Genomic DNA, 23,344 nt, shown 5'->3' with positions numbered 1-23,344 from the left:
GTGGCTCAAGATATACTGCAGCCAAATGTTCACACATCTGATTAGTATAACCTGCCTGTGTATTTATAATGCTCCCATCCGGATGTGCTAATGCAAGAATCAGTGGGGGCGGGCATTCCCTCTTTAGTAACCATGCCAAGAGTCTCCCAGATTTGTCACCCTCTTTGTGTAGCAGCTGGCGATATTCCCACCCGGTGAGACAGTCAAGTCTGTCCCATATTTCTATTCCCCTAGAGCAGGCAGTGGACCAATTTGAGTCAAAGAATCTAGCAAACGTTTCCCCAAGTTCCATACAGACCACATGGTAACGAAGTATATCAGGTCTTAGCTACCATATAGGCATCCTTGGTCTAGTCCGGATTGGGCCCCATTCAAGCAGGACAGGGACATGGTCTGAGAGGAACCGCGTAAGAATACAGGTCTGTATGGTGGACGATATGGCTTCACTGGAGAGGAGAAATCTATCTAATCTGCAGTGAACCTCCCGTGCCGGGGTGTAGCAGGTGTAACCCTGCACCTCCAAATGTGTCTCTCGCCAAACATCTACACATTGCAGGCGACTCATCACTTGCTGCAATGCTGTTGTCATGTTGGGCTTAGTATGCAGTTTTGGGGGTTGCCTATCTATGCTACGGTCAATTATGCAGTTACAGTCTCTTGCCCAGATAATGGGCAGTGCCACTTATGCAATAAGACGTTCATCTAGTGTGCCATGAATTATTATGTATCTGCCCCCTATGTCTGCTGTGTAATTGTGCATCTGAAAGGGAACTCTGGGTGCAATCCACACTAATACTCCCCTTGCATACGTGGAATAGGTGGAGGCGTAGAGTTGCCCTCTCCATTTCTTTTTTAATTTCTGGATTTCGGTCTCTTGCACCATAGCAATTCATGCCCCTTGTCGGTACAAATAAGTCTTCGTTAATAAATTTAGCCCCCTCACATTCCACATTATTATCCTAAATTGTCTCATGTAGATGGCTGTCAGTCCACAACCCTGTCTTTTCCTCTTTATGGTCCGCCACTGTCACTACTGTTAAAAACGTAATATTCTTCTTCTACAGCATTTTAACTTTCCCCTCCCCACGGGTAGACACTGCCCCAACAATTTGTGCATTCCCAATTACCTTAACTCCCAAACCCTCCTCCTTTCTCCCTCAGCCCCAAACAATCTAGAAAATCTTTGAACACATACCCTATATGTGCTAATAGGGTGTTATTAACAACTGTAGCGCAGATCAATACTCCCAGCTCCCACATCTACACAATACTCCCATTCATCCAATATAGAAAGAAATGCAGCCTGAATGGGTTAAGTGCATCGCTCCACCGCTGAGGAACTCCAGCAAAACCCCTCATTTCTTGGCCTCCACACATACCATCAATCCCCCCGCATTCGACCACTATTCAGAGCATCCCACACATTCTTCCGCAGTCACTCCGCACATTACCCTAATAGCTTGAGAAGCAAATATAAGACATGGGGAAATATAACATTGTAAAAAAGATAAATGATATATAGATGTTAATACAGAATAGCTAAGATGAGGGTGAATAGATAGGCGCGTCCCCGTCCGTCCGGTGTAATTGGCCAGCACAGTCGTCATCAGTATCAATCCATGCTAATGCCCTACGTGTTCGTTCAATCAGCCCTGCATTCTCAGTCGCCCAACACACTTTCTGACCCTTAATGCATACATAAGTCCCGTACTGGGCTATACTTATATTGTTCGAGTTGTGGCCAATTCAATGTTCATTGGATTGGAGCACGTCTTCCACCACATCTCCTGTGCTGTCAACAGAGCCGGAAGCAGTGACCACCTCCACCAGCAACCTCGCAGCCTCTCAGTCTGCCCGCTGCTCAAGTGGATCTACCCGGGGCGGTCTCCGACTGCCGCCGTCAGCATCCTCGGACTCCAGGTCCAGAGAGCCATCCTGGCGGACCACTACTCTGTGAAACCCTTGACCTTGTTAGGTACGTCGCTCCCCCTCCGCACAGCACCGCCTGTGCGTCCTGTCCTTGCCCCAGCTCCCGCTGCTGAGGAAAGTTGAGGTCTGTTCCATTGTTCATTATACTGCCCGTATCGTTTTCTCTTTTGCTGTCCTTTCCTCTTTTGCTGTCTGTGACTGCTGTTGTCTGTCTTCCCCCTGTGCCTGTATTTTCTCCTGTACCCTTCTTTCCTTCTGTTCCCATAGTCACCCCCGTGATCTGTGCTCTTTTTCCCTTCTGTGCCCCCGTGATCTGTGCCCATTTTTCCCTTCTGTGCCCCCGTGATCTGTGCCCGTTTTCTCCTTCTGTGACCCCCGTAATCTGTGCCCCCGTGATCTGTGCCCGTTTTCTCCTTCTGTGCCTGTTTTACCCTTCTATGCCCCCCTGATCTGTGCCCGTTTTCTCCTTCTGTGACCCCCGTAATCTGTGCCCTTTTTCCCTTCTGTGCCCCCCGTGATCTGTGCCCGTTTTCTCCTACTATGACCCCCGTAATTTGTGCCCTTTTTTCCCTTCTGTGCCCCCCGCGATCTGTGCCCGTTTTTCCCTTCTGTGCCCCTGTGATCTGTGCCCGTTTTCTCCTTCTGTGACCCCCGTAATCTGTGTTCTTTTTTCCCTTCTGTGCCCCCGTGATCTGTGCTCGTCTTCTCCTTCTGTGACCCCCGTAATCTGTGCCCTTTTTTCCCTTCTGTGCCCCCGCGATCTGTGCCCGTTTTTCCCTTGTGTGCCCCCCGTGATCTGTGCCCATTTTTTTTCCTTCTGTGACCCCCGTGATTCTGTGCACTTGCCCTCCGTGCCGTTCACTGCCACCGTTCCCGCGGCTGCGTTCCCTGCGGCCCCGCCCTCCTGACTGTCCATTCGCTGCCCCTACCTCCCGCCTCCCAGCTGCTCCTCCCTCCCACCTCCCCATATATGGCGCCCGCTGGCGCGCCAAAGGCAAGCCCGTCTGTGCCCGTCCGCGCTTGGACCGCGCCCAGCGCCACGTCCCTGGCCCCTGCAAACGCAACGATGCCCGCCTCTGCTACGACTCCAGCACCCTCCACGCACTCAATGCCGGACGATCACGCACCTGCTGCCTGGCCGTCCTGAAGCGCACCCAAGAACCCCTCTCCTACCGGAACTCCAGCTTCACCAGCATCCGGCCCGCCAACCCACATACCAAAGAATCCAACCACCTTAGATGCATCCTTCTCAACCCCCGCTCCGCACGCAAACACGCCGTGGAAGTCTGGGACCTACTGGACTCCAACACCCCAGACGTCGCCTTCCTGACGGAGACCTGGTTGAACCCCTACTTGGCACCCGACATCGCCATAGCCATCCCGGAAGGCTATAAGATCACCCGCAGGGACCGCACCAATGGAGTAGGAGGAGGAATCACCATCGTCCACAGGAACACGCTCAGAGTCTCGACCAACACTGACGACACCCTCAGCACCGCCGAACACCTGCACTTCCAGATCCACACCGATCCCAACACCACCCTCAGAGGAACCCTCATCTACAGACCCCCCGGATCCCGAGCACAGTTCAGCGACTCCATCACCGACCTCGTCAGCACACACGCCCTCGCCTCCACGGACTACATCCTCCTCGGGGACATGAACTTCCACCTCGAGAACGATGACGACACCAACTCCTCCACCCTGATCGACAACCTCACCAACTTTGGACTCAGACAACCTATCACTACACCCACCCATTCCATCGGCCACACGCTTGACCCCATCTTCTCCGCAAGCTCCCATGTCTCCTTCAACCACACCACCAAGCTCCACTGGACCGATCACTGCTGCATCCACTTCACCTTCCGCAAACCCACCACGCACCACCGCACCAACAGATGCCACGCCGCTGCTGGAGCAAAGTCACGAAGACCAGCTTTCCACCACCCTCGCCCGGAGCCCACCCGCAGATCCGACCGACCCGACACCGCCGCTCGCAACCTCAAACAGTGGATCAACGACTGCGCCAACACCCTCGCCCCACCCAAGAAGCCCTCCAACACCCACACTAGCAAGAAAGCCAGCTGGTTCACCAAAGACCTCCAGGCCTCCAAACGAACCTGCCGAAAACGGAAAAAAAACTGGATCCGTGAACGAACACCGGAAAGCTACACTGCCACAAGAACACCACCCGCAGACACCACCACCTCATCAGATCCGCCAAAAGGACCTCCTTCAAAGACCGCCTAGACAACAACGCACTCAACAGCAAAGAGCTCTTCAACATCGTGAAGAAACTCTCCAACCCCAACGACATTCCGCCTTCACAAGACCTGTGCGACTCGCTGGCCACCTTCTTCCATCGCAAGATCGCAGACATCCACGACAGCTTCAATGCCGTCACAACCCTGGCAACCACTGAGACCCCCGCTCCCACGACCACCACCCGCACCAACCGCCTGATCGCCTGGACCAACATCAACGACGACGACACCATCAAGATCATGAACACCGGAAGACCCCTGCCCACACCACATTTTCAACAAAGCCAGCAGCACCATCGCACCCCATCTCCGGAAAACCATCAACATCTCCTTCGAGACAGCGACCTTCCCGGAGAGCTGGAAGCACGTGGAGATCAACGCCTTTCTCAAGAAACCCAAGGCGGACCTCAAGAACTTCCGACCCATCTCCCTGCTCCCGTTCCCGGCGAAGATCATTGAGAAGGCCGTCAAACAACTGACCAGCTTCCTCGAGGAGAACAGCATCCTGGACCCGTCCCAGTCCGGGTTCCGCAGCAACCACAGCACCGAAACTGCCCTCATCGCCGCCACCGATGACATCAGGTCCCTGCTAGACAACGGAGAAACCGCGGCCCTCATACTCCTGGACCTGTCAGCCACCTTCGACACGGTCTGCCACCGCACACTACGAACACGCCTCTACGACACCGGAATCCAAGAGAAGGCCCTGGACTGGACCTCCTCCTTCCTCTCCGGTTGAACACAGAGCGTCCGCCTCCTCCCCTTCCTCTCCGAAGCCACCGAGATCATCTGCGGCGTACCCTAAGGCTCATCCCTCAGCCCAACATTGTTCAACGTCTACATAGCACCACTCGCCCACATAGCACAACGGCACGACCTCAACATCATCTCCTACGCCAACGACACCCAGCTGATCCTCTCCCTCACCAAGGACCCCCACACCGCCAAAACCAACCTCCACGAAGGAATGAAGTCTGTCGCCGACTGGATGAGGAACAGCCGACAGAAGCTGAACTCGGACAAGACGGAGGTCCTCATCCTCGGAATCACCCCCTCGGCCTGGGACGACTCCTGGTAGCTGACTGCACTAGGAACCCCCCTAACACTCACCAACCACGCACGCAACCTAGGGGTCATCCTCGACTCCACCCTCTCCATGACGAAGCAGGTCAACTCAGTCTCCTCAGCATGCTTCGCAGGATCTTCAAGTGGATCCCCACCGAAACAAGAAGGACAGTCACCCAGGCCCTCATCAGCAGTAGACTGAACTACGGAAACGCACTCTACGCAGGAGCCCCGGCCAAACTCCTGAAACGGCTTCAACTCATCCAGAACGCCTCTGCACGCCAGATCCTCGACATCCCTCGCTGCAGCCACATCACACCCCACCTGAGAGACCTGCACTGGCTCCCTGTCAACAAGAGGATAACCTTCAATCTCATCACCCATGCACACAAGGCACTCCACAACACCGGACCAACGTACCTCAACAGCCGACTCAGCCTCTACACCCCCACCCGCCAGCTCCACTCTGTAGACCGCGCCCTCACCACCGTCCCCCGCATCCAAAGTGACCGCCGGTGGCAGATCATTCTCCCACCTCGCCGCCAAGACATGGAACACCCTCCCCATTCGCCTGTGGCAGACCGAAGACCTTCTGACCATCAGAAGACTCCTCAAGACCTGGCTCTTCTCACAGTAGCTGCTCCCCCCAGCGCCTTGAGACCCTCGCTGGTATATAGTGCGCTTTACAAATGCCATGATTGATTGATTGATTAAGACGACCTCGTTGACTTCCCGGATCGTCCTGCTCTTCCAGTGTTTCTTCTCGATGTTTCCAAGTCTGGCCCTTTCAATCTTTCCCTCGCTTTGCGGTTCACTCTGGCCTCTCCTCGTACATCCAGCCAGTCCCAAGCGGCCTCAGGTGTGGCAAAGAAATGTGGTTGCTCATTGTGCATCACATTCAATTTAGCTGGATAGAGTAACTCATACTGTAAGCCCATCGCCCTGAGTTTTTGCTATACTCCAGCGAAGGTTGCCCGTTGCTGTTGAGTTAACCTAGTATAATCCTGGAAGATAGGGATGAAATGGTTTTCTCATATTTGGGGTCTCCCTCTTGGCGGGCTGCTGTTAGTATACCGTCTCTGTCCCTATAGTTAAGCACTTTGGCGATGAGAGTCCTGGGAGGCGCGCCTGTAGGAGGATTTGGCATGAGCACCTGATGTGCTCTCTTGACCACAAAGAAGGCCGACAGTTGTGCCGTGGGGAGGACCTCTCTGATCCATTGTTCTAAGAACAGCTGCGGCGCCCTGCCCTCAGCACCCTCAGGGAACCCCACAAACCTGAGGTTACCTCACCTTGACCTCCAATCTGCGTCTTCAGCTCTGCGCTCAAGTGTGGCAGTTGTCGAGGCTAACTCAGCGAGAGCGGTTTTTAACGTGGCGACTTCTTGTTCCAGTTTGCCCACATTCTGTTCTGTAACTAGGGATCTCTCGACCACTGTACGGAGGTCGACTCTTAACAGACCGATATCCAACCACATTGCGTGTATTTTAGCCTGGACTGCTGTGCTCGAGGTTTCTATAGCTGCTAGGATTTGAGCCCCTGAAGGTCCCGGCTGTGGTGCTTCCGTGTCTCGTGTGGACCTTCACGCAGGTTGTCCGCCCTGAACGCTGCACCTTGTGCCATGTATTGGTCCGTTTTTATCTGTTGCCCCCCTCTGAGTGTCCAATCCTTGCCCATAGTACGACGTTGCGTGGTACTTTAGTCGGGGTATATGAGGTACAATGTGACATTGGGTTAGAGTCCACACTCCGGTGGGCCTGGGTCTTTGAGCGTGCAAGGAATGCAGTAATACTCTGGTCCTTAGCTGCACAAAGCAGTCAGGAGGAATATTCTATGAGCACAGCTTGTAGCTCAAGGGGTCTCAATGCAATGTCCACAGATATTATCCAACAATCAGCTTTTAATGGGATCTAGAAATGGTGTGCGTTACTCTGCCCCCTTGGGTAGTTCAACTAGGCCCCCGGCACTGCACGTACATCGCCACCACTCTGTTGCTAAGGCAGTTCTCACACTGCTTCAGGTGTTCCTGTACTCTACTCCAATACTTCTGGTGTACTCACAGTTTTGTGAGCTTCCGTGACCCCCGGTGATCACGTCTCCAGAGTTCAGCTGCGATGCAGTCAGGTTTCCAGTGGCCCGGGTGGTGATCTGCTCCTTTACTTGCTCCGTAGGCCCCTAAATGGTTACCAACCCTCATGTGCGTAGGTCTCCCATCATTAATGTATGTAGCAGCCTGTCTGAGCAGTGCACCAGCCCCAAGCCTCACGCTACCGCCAGTTCGTTAGGGAGCGGGGGAGGGGATGCACCGCCCATCAGCCCTCTCATCCCGCACTGTCCCGGGATCTTTTACGTCTGGCAATAACTCCCCACTCCCCCCCCACCTTCAGCTGTCTCTTTCTGCTCTCTGCACAGTTTTAATGGCACACTGTTCTGGGGGACCTCGCCCTCCTGTTTCACGTACGACCTCCCGGCCGCTTTGGCGCAGTTTAACCACAGTCCACCACCCCACACAGGCCCTCGCTCAAAATGTCCTGTCTGCGAGTCTCAGCAGGGCTGTGTCTCGCCAGGTGGACTTTAGGGCCGACTCACCCAGTCACTTCGCACATCCCGAGGGTCTTACATCCCTACCCGGGAGAGAGGGGGGGGTTCAGCACTTCCACTAGGTGACACTGTCACAATGCCCACAGCTGGCACAGCAGCTTTAGTTAGCTGCTCCCATGCAGTGAGCAGATTCCTCTGGGCCCTCGTGCACAGCTCCAACGTAGCCCGCGGCCTTGAGGGTAAGCCGGGCCTGGCGGCGCAGTCCCTCTGCTCCACAAGACGACAGTGCCGCAGCGTCCACAACCATCATGGCTTCGGCCAACGGCTCCGACACAGCAGGAAGCTCCCTCCGGCTCCCAGCACACGGCTCCAGTGTAGGCCGCAGCCACGACAGTAGGCTGGGCCTGATGGAGCAATCAGTCTGGAATCAGAGGGTCTGCTGACTTTTCTATGGCGTCTCCGACCCACCAATGGACCCCCGTGAATTGCGGTGCAGAGTCACTACTCTGAGGTAAATCAACTGGGCTGGGAAGACATTTAAGGATTCTTAAACAGGCGGGACACGGAGCTCCTTAAGGTGCTACTGCTCCGGTCACCATCTTGGCCACGCCCCAGTAATCTGATTTATGTGACAGTACTATGACAACTGGCCCCCTATATGACACCAAGAGCCAGTGCTTGCATTTTAGTCCATACTAATTATGCATTCTTTATCTTCTTCTTTATCAGACTATACGTAAAATGTTAAAAGCAAAAGTATAAGTTACACATTCCAATACGTTGTTGGTTAAAAAGTTTGGAATGGCTCGAGGCATCACAAATGACGTTGGTCCACATAGCAAGTAGACATTAAAAAAATTCACATGTGGAACAGATCTTTTTTTACAGGTTTTGTTAATCCTGAGGTTTTATTACTCCTGCATTGCATCTCTTAATAAGTGAGTAAAGTTGGAAGTATCCAGGTGTTTTAAATATTTGGTGATTTTGAGTTAATTGGGAATTGGCCCAGGAAGTTCAACATCACCTAAAACACCTGATGTAATTCGAAGATCATAAGTTGAATTGCAGCAAGGCAACCTCGGCCTTCCACCCTCTGAGGTTGGTGAATTGAGTACCATTCGATCTAAACTCTGTCATTTTCATCACTTATGAACCACAGCGATACAATGTGCAACACTATTCTAAATAAACAAGTTAATATATTACTGTGTGAGTATTTTTAATTTCTTTGTGTAATTTGACAAGTTTCCTGCCATTTTATCACCTTTTGAAAACAGGTCTCCGAAGAAGCAGGTGGTGTATTGTATGAACGAAGCGGAACTGGTGGAGGCAGCACTTGAAGTTCTAAGTAGGGTAAGTAACTAGTGTGCCCCATTCTTGGTGGAAATTCAGAACACTTGTGCAGTATAAGTATTTCAGTATACTGGTATATTTGTCCAGCTGAAAAAACTAGATATGTTCTTTGGTTAGAATGTAATAACATTAATCAAAGCACACCATTAGTCTCCAAGAAAAATCCACAGCCTGGTGGGGAACATGCACAGGCTCCCTGTCCCCGTCTGAGCACTGAACCACAGCACTCAGATCAAACACAACGCTGCAATGCAGTGTTGTGATTGGCTTAGGGGAACTAATCACAATGATGTATTGCAGCGTTGTGATTGGCTTAGAGAGCCTGGGAGCCCGTCTGTTTCCTGCGAGGAAGACAAGTTTGCTTTATTCTCTCTTCTTTCTTTTTTTTCATGCCCCCCCCACCGCCATTGCTCCCTACCAGCTGCCACTGCCAATATGACACTCTGTCCAACATAAAAAGGGATCGATCATCATGAATACATTAGCTCGAGCCAGACACTAGCCACTGAAGGGAACATTCAGAAGCAAGGACAGCAGCCATGCACAAGAAAACAGAACAATGTCCAAATGCCAATACAGGGAGCACCAAGAACCAGTGGTGACAACAAGCCGAACATAGAGGAGAAATATAGAACTTGAAGCAATTTGCCTTGAGTAGGTTTAAGCTCCATGCCGAACAAGTAGCAGAATGAGGAGCCCTCAGCACAGAAGGAAATGAGGCAGCAGAAAGCCCCAACACAAGCAAGAGCAAGCAAAGCCCACCCAGGAAAAAACGACCCCCAAATCTCTAAGACCAGTAGGCAGCACCCTTGGAGATTCTGTACAAAAGTTGGAGAGTGTTAGACCTGGCACCATTGGCATTGGTCTCCCCTACATTTTTTGCCTTTGTCTCCTGTGTTTTGCTGTGTGTTGGAGTCCGTTTTGCTGGTCTAGATGCTTTGGGCAGGTGCAAGTGCTCCCTTTGTAAATTATTGTTATGGATTGGTTTTTCCATGATTGGCTGATTTGATTTACCAGTCGGTCCCTAGTACAGTGTACTGTGTATGCCCAGGGCCTGTACATCAAATGCTGCTAGTAGGCTTGCAGCACTGATTGTGCCACCTACATAAGCAGCCTGTAAATGTAACTCTGGCCTGCCATTGAAGAGTCTAGTACTGCCATGTCGACTTGGCAAGTGAACCCACTTGCCAGGCCCTATCCTTCCCTTTTCTTACATGTTAGTCGCCCCTAAGGTAGGCCCAAGGTACCCCTGTGGGCAGGATGCAGTGTCTTTGAAAAGGCAGGACATACCCTGATATGTTTGGCATGTCCTGATATTGAATTACTGCCATTTTCGTTTTTTACTATTGCAAGGCTACCTGTTCCCATAGGATAGAATGTGGAGTTTGTTATAACATCTTATGAACATAACAACCCCTGGGAACAAGGTAGGAAAATAAAGTTTAGTATGCCTGAACTCGGAATGTTAAAATGCATCTTTTAATAAAGGGTGATTTTTACATTCTGTGTTTGAAAATACCACTTTTTGAAAGTAGGTATTTTCTTGATTAGCCATCCAGTGTACCTCTGCTAGGTTTGTGTATTGCATGTCTGGCTTTTGGATGACCCCAGAAATTTAGATCACTTCTGTGAATCAAGAGGAACCTTTGCCAAGGAGAAGAGCCGGAGAAGCTGAGGAGAAATACTGCCCCTGTGCTGTCTGCGGTTGGCCTGCAGTGACTACTTACTGCCAAGGAAACGAGAAAGGACTTTGTTGTTTGCTGTGTCCCCATGTCCCCTGCTTGAGGAAGATCTCCAAGGGCTTGAATTGAGCGTGCCCCCTGTTCACAAGGTCTCAGGAACATCAAAGACCTCACCAAACTTCTGGGCACCGTCTCTGGAACCTCTGGTTTCAGTTGCCTAAAGAAGAAAAGGGTAACCGATTCAGTCATCGAGTCCGCGCAGGATTCTGTGACCTGAAGGCACCGTAGAGGGCACAGCCTCGTTTCGCAACGCAACCCTGGTCTCACCGTCTCTGTCAACGAGCGGCTGCTTGCACTGCGTCCTGTGGGCATTGCACTCCGCAACGCTTCGCTACACTGACATCAACGACTCCGTTGCTGCCTGACTCGAACACCGACTGTCTCCCTCGCTGCATCGTGACCTGCTAGCACTGCATCGAGCATCGAGCATCGCCTCACCCTACAACGCAAGCCTTGGTCTCCCCGACTCCATCAACGCGCCGCTGCCAGCACCGAGCCGTGAGGACACCGCACGCTGCAACGCTTCCATCTCATGTTGCAACCATGACGGTTGCCCCAGACCAGCTCGTACCATTGTGTCTGCGGCAACAACAAAAGGTACTGTCTCTGAGTCTGTCGACGCTTTTGCTAACCCATATCGGCGCGGTTGGCTGGAATTGTTAGACTCTGTCGTATTCAGTATCACGGTAGCCCCGGACAGAGCTACCGTGTCAGAGGAACTGTATTTTCACGTTTTTCCTGCAACTTAAAGGTTATTTTGCATAGTAACTATTTTTAATAGTATTGTATGTTGGATTTTTGTTGTTTTTGGTCTTGTTGGTTTAGATAAAGTTTAATTATTTTTCTAAACTGGTGTGGTGTCCATTTGTAGTGTTTTCACTGTATTACTGTATGTGTTCACAAATGCTTTACACACTGCATCTGAGATAAGCCTGTCTGCTCATGCCAAGCTACCAAGGGGGTGAGCAAGGGTTATTTTGGAAGTGTATCCCCCTTACCCTGACTAGGAAGAAGGGTCCCTACTTTGACAAAGGTACCTACCTCTGCCAACTAGAGATCTCTGTTTCTAACAGAGAGTGAGTAAAAAGGCCAGATAAGAAAAAATATACCAACTAGAGAAAGCACACTCCGAGCGCTTAATGCCTTAGGTCACAGGTGCAGGAGTAAACAATGACTGCAGAGCGAACTCTAGAAACCCCCAAGCAAAGGACCAGCATGGAATGCCATACCAAGCAAACACTTACAAGGAATAATGGCACAAGATAAAAGAGGTGCAGGGTCACTGACCATCAAAACCACAGAGAGCAAATATGCTTAAAATATATGAACCAACACAGCTGATATGTGGCTTATGCAAAGAACCCAGTTTCTCCAGGAGAAAGACCCAGCTGATTCTCAGAACTCCCTCCCTTCCTGCAAGGCAATTCCAAAATGGATGGGTGAATACAAAAAGGGTGGGCCAAAGAAGCAGCTGGGTCCCACATAGGGCCAACACACTTGGGCCTTGTCCGGCCTGAGCAGGAATAATAATACATCCAGAAATGCAAGCTTAGGTATGTCCACACCCCTCCCCTAAGCCACAGTCCCACATGCAGAAACTGTTGGAAAAAACACAGAGCAAACATTCGTAGGAAGAAGAGTAGGTACAATGGCCCAGTGTCGCAACCAGGTGTGAGTGCCCCCCAACACCGAAAGAACACAAGCATCCCATCCTTTAGAAGACTCAGCTGCAACAAGGCGCATAGGGGGCAGCCCACCACCAACCTCCTATGCCTAGGTAAATGGTTGGACCAAATAGAAGATTTAAAAAAGACAATCTACCGGGACAGCGCACAACATAAAATATACATTGAGCGGTACCAAGGACCAAACAGTTCACAACCCACAGGTCCAATAGGAAGGGCAGGTGATCACACTCTGAGGAAACCCAATTGTTACGAGTAATCCAAACCAAACCAGGACAAATGTGCAAGGTAGGTGCAAAATGCAGCTCCTACTCTAGAGCCCACAAAATGTAAAGACCATCACAAAATTGTCCACCACAAAAATAGGAGCCAGGAGATCTAGTAGGAAGGCTACAACTACTCTATCTACATCAAAGTCGGAGAGAGGCAACCTCAAATAAGAAAACACCAGGGTGAATTGTGCTGTCTTATCAACAGTGTTGTGAGGTGGGCTCTTTCCTCTTAGTGCTCCCTCCTCCCATTTACAGACTCCTGCATAAAAAGACAAAATGTCATCACTCATGATGACTGATACTCCAATCGCTGAATTTCTGTCCTGTGGGCTGACAACATTTGAATAATACTTCCAACAGAGCATGGGCTGACCAATGACCCTTTACTAAGTATATGGTGTTTTATTTACAAAGGCTCTGGAGATTGCACACCGCACTGCCACGGGAGAGCATCCTCATCCCAACCTGAGAAGTGGGCCATGGGGTGGATTGTCACACAACACAATCAGCACTGTTTCTGCGTGGCATGAAGGCTTAGTGTTTACATAGTTAGCAGAAACTATGAGACCAGCAACGCAGGGGACCAAGAAGTCGACACCCAGCAGAAAGTGCAGCCGTGATGACAAATGAAAAAGAGAAACTGACAAACATATAAGCAAAAGCTCCTGTTACAGCGGTAGGAAATGCAGGGTAACGGCCCCCGTAGCACACCCCACAGAAGAGAGACACAAAACAGGAGGATTCTGGGTAGAGGTGATCCTTCATAGGTTAAATGTGAGGATGTTCAGTACAAACCTCATGATTTGAGGACTGGTATGAGGAAGAGAAAAGGAGGTAATGCATTTAGATAGTCAAGTGTTTTAGTAATATAGAACAAACCTAATCAGATCCTTAAGTGCACTCCTACTCATTCATTATCAATTTATGTTCTAATGTTGGTTTTCTTTCTGCAAAGTCTCATAGCATATGTCATCATCTGTCTTTCTTTGTCTGGTTTCAGAGCTATAAGAAGGAAGATACTGTTGAGGACATGTTGAAAGTAGAGAGTGATCCAGATAGCCCATCAAGGCCGACTGAGTTGCAGGAGTCATCTCGAACAAATAAGGACACCACACACCTGCCCATTGAGAACAGTCCGAGCAGGCCTTTGGAATCAGACCTACTGAGCTCCGGGAGCAGAGAACCACTGGACGAAGATGATGATCCACTCAAATTTGTTCGAGAGATTTTCTTTAACTGACAGACTGGTACACGGACACATGTAGACACTCTTGGGTTGCCTGGTGTTCAAGAAAGTATAGATATAACCATCTTCATTTTTAAGATGCTGCAGACTAATCGGTTGTGCCCTTCACTTGCACAATGAAACATTGTATCTGCTGTGGATGGCCTTCTGGTGGGATCCTCAACGGGGAAACCAGACTAGGGCAGTTTTCAAATTGGTAACATAAACCCCCAAGGGATGTAATGCTCTTTTTCTGAAAGGTACTGTCTTGTTTTAATACAAAAACACAGTAGTGCATGGCTGAATACTTGTTTGCATTTGTCTTTATATTTTATATAGAACTTGCATTCAAGAAATTTGTAGTAATATGGTTCTGAGGCCAAGGATACGCTCTGGGGGTATTATACTCCACCATCCTGAGTTCACTCTATCTGCTACTTTTACATCCTAATCCTGTACAATTCCAACTCATTTGGAATCATTACTGCAAGACTACCCGAGAGCTTTGTACACCACTTTGTAAAGAGACGGGGCAGGCAGGTAGCTAATGCCGCATACTGCTTTGTTGTTTGCACAAGAGTACTACTAGGCTCTTGCCTCGCATGGAAGGAAGGAACTTGGAGCTCCTCCTGGAGGAGTGTTTTTTTTTATTTTTTTTTTTATATTTTTATTGGTTTTAACAAATTTTTATTCCCGCAAAGGTGGGTGGTATCGGGTCTAGCCAGGTCGATGCTAGGCATAGCCGCCAGACGGCCATGGCCACAAATACTAGATCATAGCCATCCTCAAGTATTTCTGTATCAACAACCCCAAGAACCATTGCCTCTGGAGGCAGAACAATCTTTCTATGAAGGACAGAAGTTAAAAACCTCTCTATGTTTTGTATCAAAGGTATTAACACTGGGCAGGTGGCAAAGATATGGATAGAGTCTGCTTTAAATAGATTACACCTCGGGCAGCAAGTCCCATTGCCAGTTCCCCATTTTGCAATCTTGTTCGGTGTATAATAAAGACAAAAGAAGGGTTTATAAAATTGTGTCTGAAGTTTGGTGGAGATAAGAAGTGTTTGTGCTAATTTATAGGAGTCTAGAGATCCTTCTTTAGAAATACTGAGTTTATTTTGCCAATTCATTGCCATTTTATCTAAATCATCCGGAAGTTTATCCAGCAACGACTCATACACTCCACCAATCGACTGTTTCTTGGAATGTATAATTATCTCTAGAATCATAGATTTTTCCCAGATGTTTCTTAATCCAAAGTTATGAGTTAGAAAGGCTCTAATCTGAAGAAATGTAAAAAAATCCCGCCAATCTAGGCCAAATTCTCCTTTCAAGTCTTCAAAAGATTTAATCCCCTGATTAATATAAAAATCCCCTAGTTGTATTATTCCCAGGTTGTACCATTTTTTAACACAGTTATCTTTGAAGATAGTTGATGGAAGCATTGGGTTATTTAATACTGGGGTATAGTATGAAAATCGTCCAATTCCTAACACTTTTTTTACAGCCTTCCATACCTTAAAGGAGCTATAGAGAGTCTTAAATGTAACCTTTTTATAGTAGCTGTCATGTGTGTGTTTCCAGAAATAGCCATAGCAGGATTCCCCGACCAATAACTGAAAGATTGAGGCGGTGTATTCCTCTGTATTATTACATCCTTGTAATAATTCCTTGCTGTATAGTAGTACACAAGACCAGTAATATCTCCGTAAATTGGGGAGCGCTAACCCACCTCTATCCTTGGGAAGAGTAAGAAATTTATATGCTCGCCGGGGTTGTGCGTATGACCATATAAATCTAGAAAAGATACGTTCCATTACTTTAAACCACTGATTTGAAATTTCTAGGCAGATTGCCCTGAATACATACAAGATCTTTGGAAAGTACACCATTTTAATTGCATTAGTTCTTCCAATAATGGAAAGGTGGATATTATTTACCCGTCGTAAATCTTTTTGTATTGTGTTGAGTAGTGGCTTAAGATTTAAATCCACCACTTCCTCTAATTTTGAAGAGATTGTCACCCCCAAGTATGTCGCTCCCAGCACGACCCTAGGGTCGTCCATCAGAATTTTTGGGTTTAAGACAATTTGTGTCTTTCCTTGATTTAGCGCATAGCCAGAGACCAGTCCAAATTTCCTGGCCTCTGTCTCAATGGCCGGCATTGCCACCTTAGGGTCTGCAGTAACTATAGCAATATCGTCCGCATATGCTAATGTTTTTGTTACATATCCCTGTGATACAATAGGGATTATATGATTGTTTCTCTCTAGGTAGCGGATGAAAAAATCTATATATATAGCAAAGAGCAATGGCGAGCAAGGGCATCCCTGGCGAGTTCCTCTCGAAACAACGATTTCCTTAGTTAGACTTCCATTAACAGATACGACGGCTCTAGGATTATTGTACATTTTTTGTATCGCTTGAGTAAGCTTGGATCGAAATCCCATCGTCGCCATTGCTTTCCAGAGAAACGGCCAGGACACCCTGTCAAAAGCCTTCTCTGCATCCAAAAGTATCAGGGCCATAGGGTCTCCGGTAGTTTCTGTTCCATTGAAAAGTGTGATAACCCTCTGATCCTGCACCAAGAATGACAATATCGCTTGTCTTGGTGCAGTGTCATCTACATTGAACATGCACATCAATGACGTGCCTAAAATAACATGGCTTGTTACTGTGCGCTCTTTCTTTGCACATGAATGGGAACCTTCCACTTAAAATGAGGGAAACTGAGCTTCAGGCGTGCTACTGGTCATGGAGAACAAAAGTGCACCTGAAGAAATATAAACCCTCTCAGGAGTTTCACTGATACACCTGGTCCTTTTAAACCAACAAAGAAGAGATTGCCACCGAAGCTGTAATATAAAAACAATGCATTTATTAAACCTCACATGAGGGAGATTGCATCACACAGTACCCTCAAGTCACTGTAGGAGGCATTCTAAGGAGTACAGAGAACAGGGGCCTTATATACCCACACGGGCTCAAAAGTGGCGGTACAAGTACACATGAGAAGAGTTACACACATAGATGGTCATACAGAAAATGCACAGTCAACAAGTAGGAGGAGTAATGACTTGCTGACCTCAGTTAGAACAGCCTAACAGTTATAACATAAGAGCAGGTGAATTCTACTAGCTAGGCCTTTCTGAGCATGTGCGAGGTTCTGGAAGAGGGAGAAAGCACATGACTAAAAGGGCTGCTAAGTACAAAATGGCTTTCAGCTCATGCTAACAGATTCCTGCAATCTTTAAAAGATGGTCCTTTTAGCATGAGCTAAAGACATTCCTATGATCTAGTAGGAACATAAAAAATATTTTTCATTTTATTCTCATAAATTCATCAATATTCTAATCCATTGCTAGGTAGGCATTTCTCATTCTAAATATTGTTAAGCGGGCTTATATAAGGTATAGAAAGAAAAACAAAGGGGGGAGTAGAGAGGTTCCACTCAACGAGTGGTGGAGGTGGATACTTCCTCCCAATAAAGCGTACTTAAACAAAGGGATCCACCCGCATGTATAGTAGATCAAGAGACTCCCGTTCATACCATGTGTGTCCCACGGTCGTGGAGAATACACATCAGTTGTTAAAATACCCCTCACACACCAAAAGGGCCCTTGGTGTCATGCTTCATCATAGGGGTCTTCCCGCCCCTCTACGGGACGGGGCGTGCTACGACCAACGTATACGTGGGAGCACTGTTCTTGGTGAGACTACTATGTGTAGTGCAAGGGTGTGCAAGGAAGGGTCAGGAGTGAGTGGAGAGTGATTTTAAAAAAATACCTGGCTCACTGGACTAGGAAAACATTTTTTATTCTGCCATCTAAGCTGGTATTAGTAAAAAGGTGGGGGTGGAGGGTGTATGCCTCAATGAGCTTGACCTCCTGGTGTCGACATGTTTCGAAGCTTCCCCAAGCTTCTTCGTCAGGACCTAAGAAGATCCCTTCCAACGACGCACTGTGATGTGGTGAAAAATAGTGGGTGAAAAAAATCAAAATAGGAGGTAAATAGCCTCCAAGAGTTGGTAACGCCCCAATGGGTCTTACATACTCCTTGTAACTTGCTGCAAAGAGAGAGAGAACAATTTCCTCATGAGCTCATTTACCGAGTGGTTGGAGTGCCAAATAGGCTACGCCTCCTAGGATCAGTGTCCTGCTCAAATAACCACTCCGGTCGGCTCCATCCTTGGGAAATTATAGCCGCTGTACAACCAGCCAGAGGGGAGTCTTCTCCCTGTGTCCGTTTGAGCCTCACAGGCAGGCTCTTGTTCCCACGGTGGAGCTGCTCAACTCGCAACTCAGGAATCACGGCCCAGTTTCAAGGGAATTGTTTCTTCTTTCAGGATAGAGCAATCACCTTCCGGGGCAAATGCTCTCAGCGATCCTGTCCAATGTCTCAGTGCACCAGTTTTCTTCACTTCAATCTAACAGGCACCAAAGGCACAGCACCTGTACCCTGAACTCAAGTCCTTCCCTAACTCCTGTATTGCTCTGCTGACACACTGCTCTTTCTTTGGGGCCACAGATTGTATCCAGTGTGCCCAGGTATCTCTTGATCAACAAACAAAGGTGCAGACCTTACAGCCAGCATTCAGGAGTGTGATGCTGAAGTACCTGAAGCAACTCTTATTTCAAAGGGGGTCACCTCAAGCAAAAACCTCCTTGCCGTTCTGGTTGGTCTGTGACTCTCAGCTGGGCATCAAAAACTTGATCCACGATTTCTCCTTTCTGATTTGTGACCCCGTCTTTCGCCCTAGACTGTGGCAGGGGTACACACTTCACATCCCAGTGCTTCCGGCCTTCTACCTTCACTGAGGTCCTAGTTGCCAGCAATGCCTGTGCTGGTTATATTCACCTTGGCTTCAAGCTGGACTGGTGCTGACTCCTCAGGCTGGATCTGATGTCCGGGCCCCTCTGGCAATGCTTGTAAGGCAGCAAATATCTATTGCTGGACAGAACAAAAGGTCTTTAGACAAGGCATACAAATAATCTATCAACAGAGAGGATATTCCCAGACTACTTCCTAGTCCTGGTGCGCCCCATATATTAGCAAGGCACCCAAGAACCACTTCTTCTGAGAGTAAAAAAATACCTGGACCTATTACTCTATTTGAAGCAGCTAAGGAAGTCTGTGTTCATTTACTAAATTCTGAGGAAAAGAGATAAACAATACAGACATACTGTAAATCCTTACATCTGTGTATTCCGATATTATTCATCTGAAGACCTCAAGAAAAAAAGGAAATGTTCTACAGTTTTACTCATAGGCTTTGCATTACTTGTACAGGACTGCAGACACTTCTAAAATGATTTCTCTTAATAAAAGCACCTACATTGTACGCTTAGGACCATGCTCTCATGTTGTAGGTGCAGCAGGAAAATCTAAAACTGCTAATTTTAACAGGGATTCTTATTACATAAAGATCTAAAAACATCAACATAGTGGGCACATACATTCCTCCAGCAGAACATGTGGTGGCAAACAAACTCCTATAAAACAATATTTTCTTCAAAAAATGTTTGCTAAGGATCACATGGGCGTCTTTCCTGCATTCTACTTTTCACGATCCAAACTATGCAACATCAGCTCTAATAAGGACTGTCAATTTATTTACACAGACTAGCTAATAATAATGGTGTTATCACCTGAGATTTTTAGAACAAAAACTACCCACATCTAGTTCCGCTTAAAGATCAAACAAGGGAACAGCAATCTAGACTACTCATCCTTTCATAATTTCATCAGACAGAATGGGCAGTAACATAGCATATTTATTTATTCAGTTTATTAATGCTAACAATTTGTAAAACAGTATTACTGAATAGCCAATTAAATGTCTCATGGCTGTTTCACAGACAGCTTAGACAGGCTTAAAAGAGATTGAGAAAAAAAGAGAGATAACATAAATTTGCCTACCCTTAATTTGTAGAGGAGCTAGCCTCCTTCCCCCATTTCGACAATAGGAAAACCTGAAACAGGTTTTACTTATGTCTACACTATCAACCCCTATTTGTAGCAACTGGACATAAACAAAGTTATAGGAGGTAAATAGAACATTGAGCTAGCTAAAAAACATGAATACCCAACCACCAATTCCTTTAGCAAATGTACAAGTGTAACATGAGGGCACATGAATTCAAACTATATCCCATTATATCAGCACTTGCACAGTAATCTTCAAACTAAAAACATTATTTTTATATACATGGCAGGGCTATCCTTTGAATCAGAGCTCACATATACCATGATATTGCCTTCTGTTCATATGAGTGCATAAAAACTTGCTTTTGCCAAAAAAAAGTAAACAAAACTTCTCTTTCTCTCCCTGCGCTGCCATCTCGTCTTTCAAAAAGTTTCAGAGGTCGAAGTGTCAAAGCAAACCTTGCTCTGAGCCCTGCTAGGCTTCTAAATGTAGAACTCGACCTTTAACCCTTTACCAGCTGTCCTATTTCGTGTGCAAGGTTTTCCATGCGGTTTTTCAATTCCAAGTGACTATGAAGAATCACAGCTGAAAGGCAGTCCTGTTTTCCAGTAATTTAGAGGTAAGAGAATAACTTCTGCTGGGTTTTTATATTCATTCATATTTGTAAGCAGTGCGCGGTATGCTTTTCTAGCAGTATAGAGGTCAGCTATTCATTCTATACTTACATGTGTGCATTTACTGAAGCCTAAGAACAGTTTGAAAGCTGCTCTGACTGGCAGAACTGCTTTTAAAAGGTGAATTTTGCCCAATTTCGACTTTGGTGTTTGGGGCACTTAAAAATGAATATTCTACAATTTTTTGGCATATTAGTCATCCCCGGAATGCCCTCTACAAATCCCAGAGATGGGGGATCAGAAATGTATAGTGTACACCCTTATAAAAATGAGTTTTGTACGCCTGGGTGAAGTGACATTTTCCATTTTAGTTCCCCCCATTGCTGTAAAACGCTGCTTAAATTCAACTTTAATGCTAGGAGTTCACAGTATTATTATTAGGCATTATAAAGATTGAAAAACAACTTTAATGCACTTATCTTTAATAACATTTTTTTTTATATAATCAAAATTCCCCTTTTTATTTTTTTATTTTTAATAACTCCAACCCTTTTGATGGTTGCACATATGCATTGATTACAGGACTGGGCAATAGAAAATAATGTTCTGTCTGTTTTCCAGTATGGGCTTCGGGAGGGCCTGGGAACCCTGGAACAGAGTCTAAACCTGGCTATGATTGTCGGGAAATACACAAGAGCCAAAAAAAGGGAGACTATTCTTAGTCTTCGTTGATTTGACTGCAGCCTTTGACTCTGTAATCCATGTGAGGCTATGGGGGATTCTTGCTGATCTTGGTGTGGATCCTAATATTATTGCCTTCCTGCACCGTTTTTATGAGGGAGCTTCAGCAAGCGTAAGATACGGGGTGGATGGTCAGTGTACAGCAGGATTTCCTGTTAGAAGAGGGGTCAGGTAGGGCTGCGTCCTGGCCCCCTTTCTTTTTAATTTATACATTAATGGTCTGGCCGAGGCACTCCTTAAGAGTGGGCATGGTTTTCCTCAGGTAGGTGGGAGACCTTTACCGGCTCTCCTTCACGCTGAAGATGCCGTTTTAATGGCGCGTACAGGCAATGGGTTACAAAGGGTCCTGACCAGTTTTAATACTTTTATGCTTGATTTGGGCTTAACGATTAATCTTTCCAAAACTTTTATAATGAACTGTGCTACTGGCACCCAGAGCATTATGTGTCGGGACATCTATCTGGATTGTTGGAAGCTAGCAACTACTACTACTTTCTCGTATCTCTGCATCATTTTCAGTCATAACGACACATGGATTCAAGCAATTGAGCAGAAAAAAATGGGTTTTAGTAGATCAACCAGTGCCCTGGCTACTTATGCAAAGAAACTGGGAAGGAAGCCGCCCGGTGAACTCTTGCAAATCTACAAGGCCCAGTGTCCTTCAGCAGCGATATACGGGGCAGGGGTGTGGGGCTTTGCAAATTCCCTTCCTTTACAAAATGTGGAAAACGCTTTCCTTCGGTATATCCTCTCCGTCCCTCCTGGCACGTCTTCTTTTGTGTGCCATGAGGAGTTGGGCCTCCCGTATTTAGCAGACCTTATCAAACTTGAGCCAATTCTTCTATGGCATAGGATCTGGATCAGTGAGCAGACCCATTTAAATAGAGACCTCCTGCTTGACTGTATTAAGTTGGATGGGGCGCTGAAGATACCTTGGCTTAAGTTTATCTATAGGTTTATGAATGATCTTGGACACCCAGAGTTTTATTCAAATCCCAGCTCTATGGCCCGAGTATCGAGGAAAACCCTGAAGAATGAGTGCCTCGAAATGTTGGGCTCTGTTAGAATTGCAAATGAGGCTTCCAAACCCACAGTCATCCAACACCAACTAAGGCTTAGCTCTCTGGGTATGGAACCTTATTTAAATGTTGTCCCAAGTGGACATGACAGAATCCTGCTGATAGGATTCAGACTGGGTGTGGTACACAGACTAGTGACCACACCCAGAATGAATGACTGGTCCAGAGTGTTACCCCACTGCTTGCGTGACACCCACTCAGAGCAGTCCACCATTCACCTAGTCCTTTTTTGCAAGTTTTTTAAAGAATTAAGGAAAGTCTAGTTACTTCCCCTTTTAAGACAGCAGGGCCTTAGGCAATGCCATCCAGCACTTGTTCGCTTACAATTTCTAGATAATGAACACGTGGCCTGGAGGGTATCCACTTTTCTGAAAAAGGCCCTGCGGTTGAGGAAAAGCATGTCTCTCGAATCTTGGGAGGTTGCACCATAGGTGAATTATTGGGACTTGAATTATGTTTGGATATCATGTAAACTAGATTTTTAATGTAAGGTGTCTTTGTTATTTAATCTTTTCTTTTAATTTGGATATTTTAACTGTGCACTTTTATCTTGAGATATTTAATGATTGTGATACGTGCTTTTATGACTGTAATTTTCATGGTCGAATAAAGCTTAATTGATTGGTTGCACATATGAAAAGCAAGCTTCATTCCTTTCCTATCATATTTAAACACATTCATTTATAACGCTAAGCACAGAAGCTTTACTTGAAACATGAAAGTCTGCGCCACTTTTAAGGACAGTTATTATTTAACATCAAAACCACGGATGTGCTTATGTAAAAAGGCATTAAGTAAGGAAATCCCTTCTTATCTTTTCTCTGTTATCCAAAATAATGAAACTGTATTCCTAACTTTTAAAACAGCAGTCTGTAATGCAGGCCTTTATACCAGGTTTACGCT

The 23,344-nt window shown here is 47.0% G+C and overlaps 1 protein-coding gene across 2 annotated transcripts in view; it reads left to right on the top strand.

Annotated features, from left to right (window-relative positions):
- The window catches only part of CYREN (cell cycle regulator of NHEJ), a 98,377-nt gene extending 75,296 nt beyond the window's left edge, over positions 1-23,081 (top strand). For both annotated transcript variants that reach the window (XM_085651977.1, XM_085651978.1), the window contains exons 3-4: positions 9,080-9,155; positions 13,855-23,081. In XM_085651977.1, coding sequence (XP_085508103.1) covers positions 9,080-9,155; positions 13,855-14,094 — 316 coding nt within the window. In that variant the 3' untranslated portion in view covers positions 14,095-23,081. The remainder of the gene's footprint in view (positions 1-9,079; positions 9,156-13,854) is intronic.
- Positions 23,082-23,344: the final 263 nt, after the last annotated feature.

Source organism: Triturus cristatus, chromosome 4_1, assembly GCF_964204655.1.
Source record: "Triturus cristatus chromosome 4_1, aTriCri1.1, whole genome shotgun sequence".
Lineage (NCBI taxonomy): Eukaryota > Metazoa > Chordata > Amphibia > Caudata > Salamandridae > Triturus > Triturus cristatus.
This window is presented reverse-complemented; position numbering and strand designations above follow the sequence as displayed.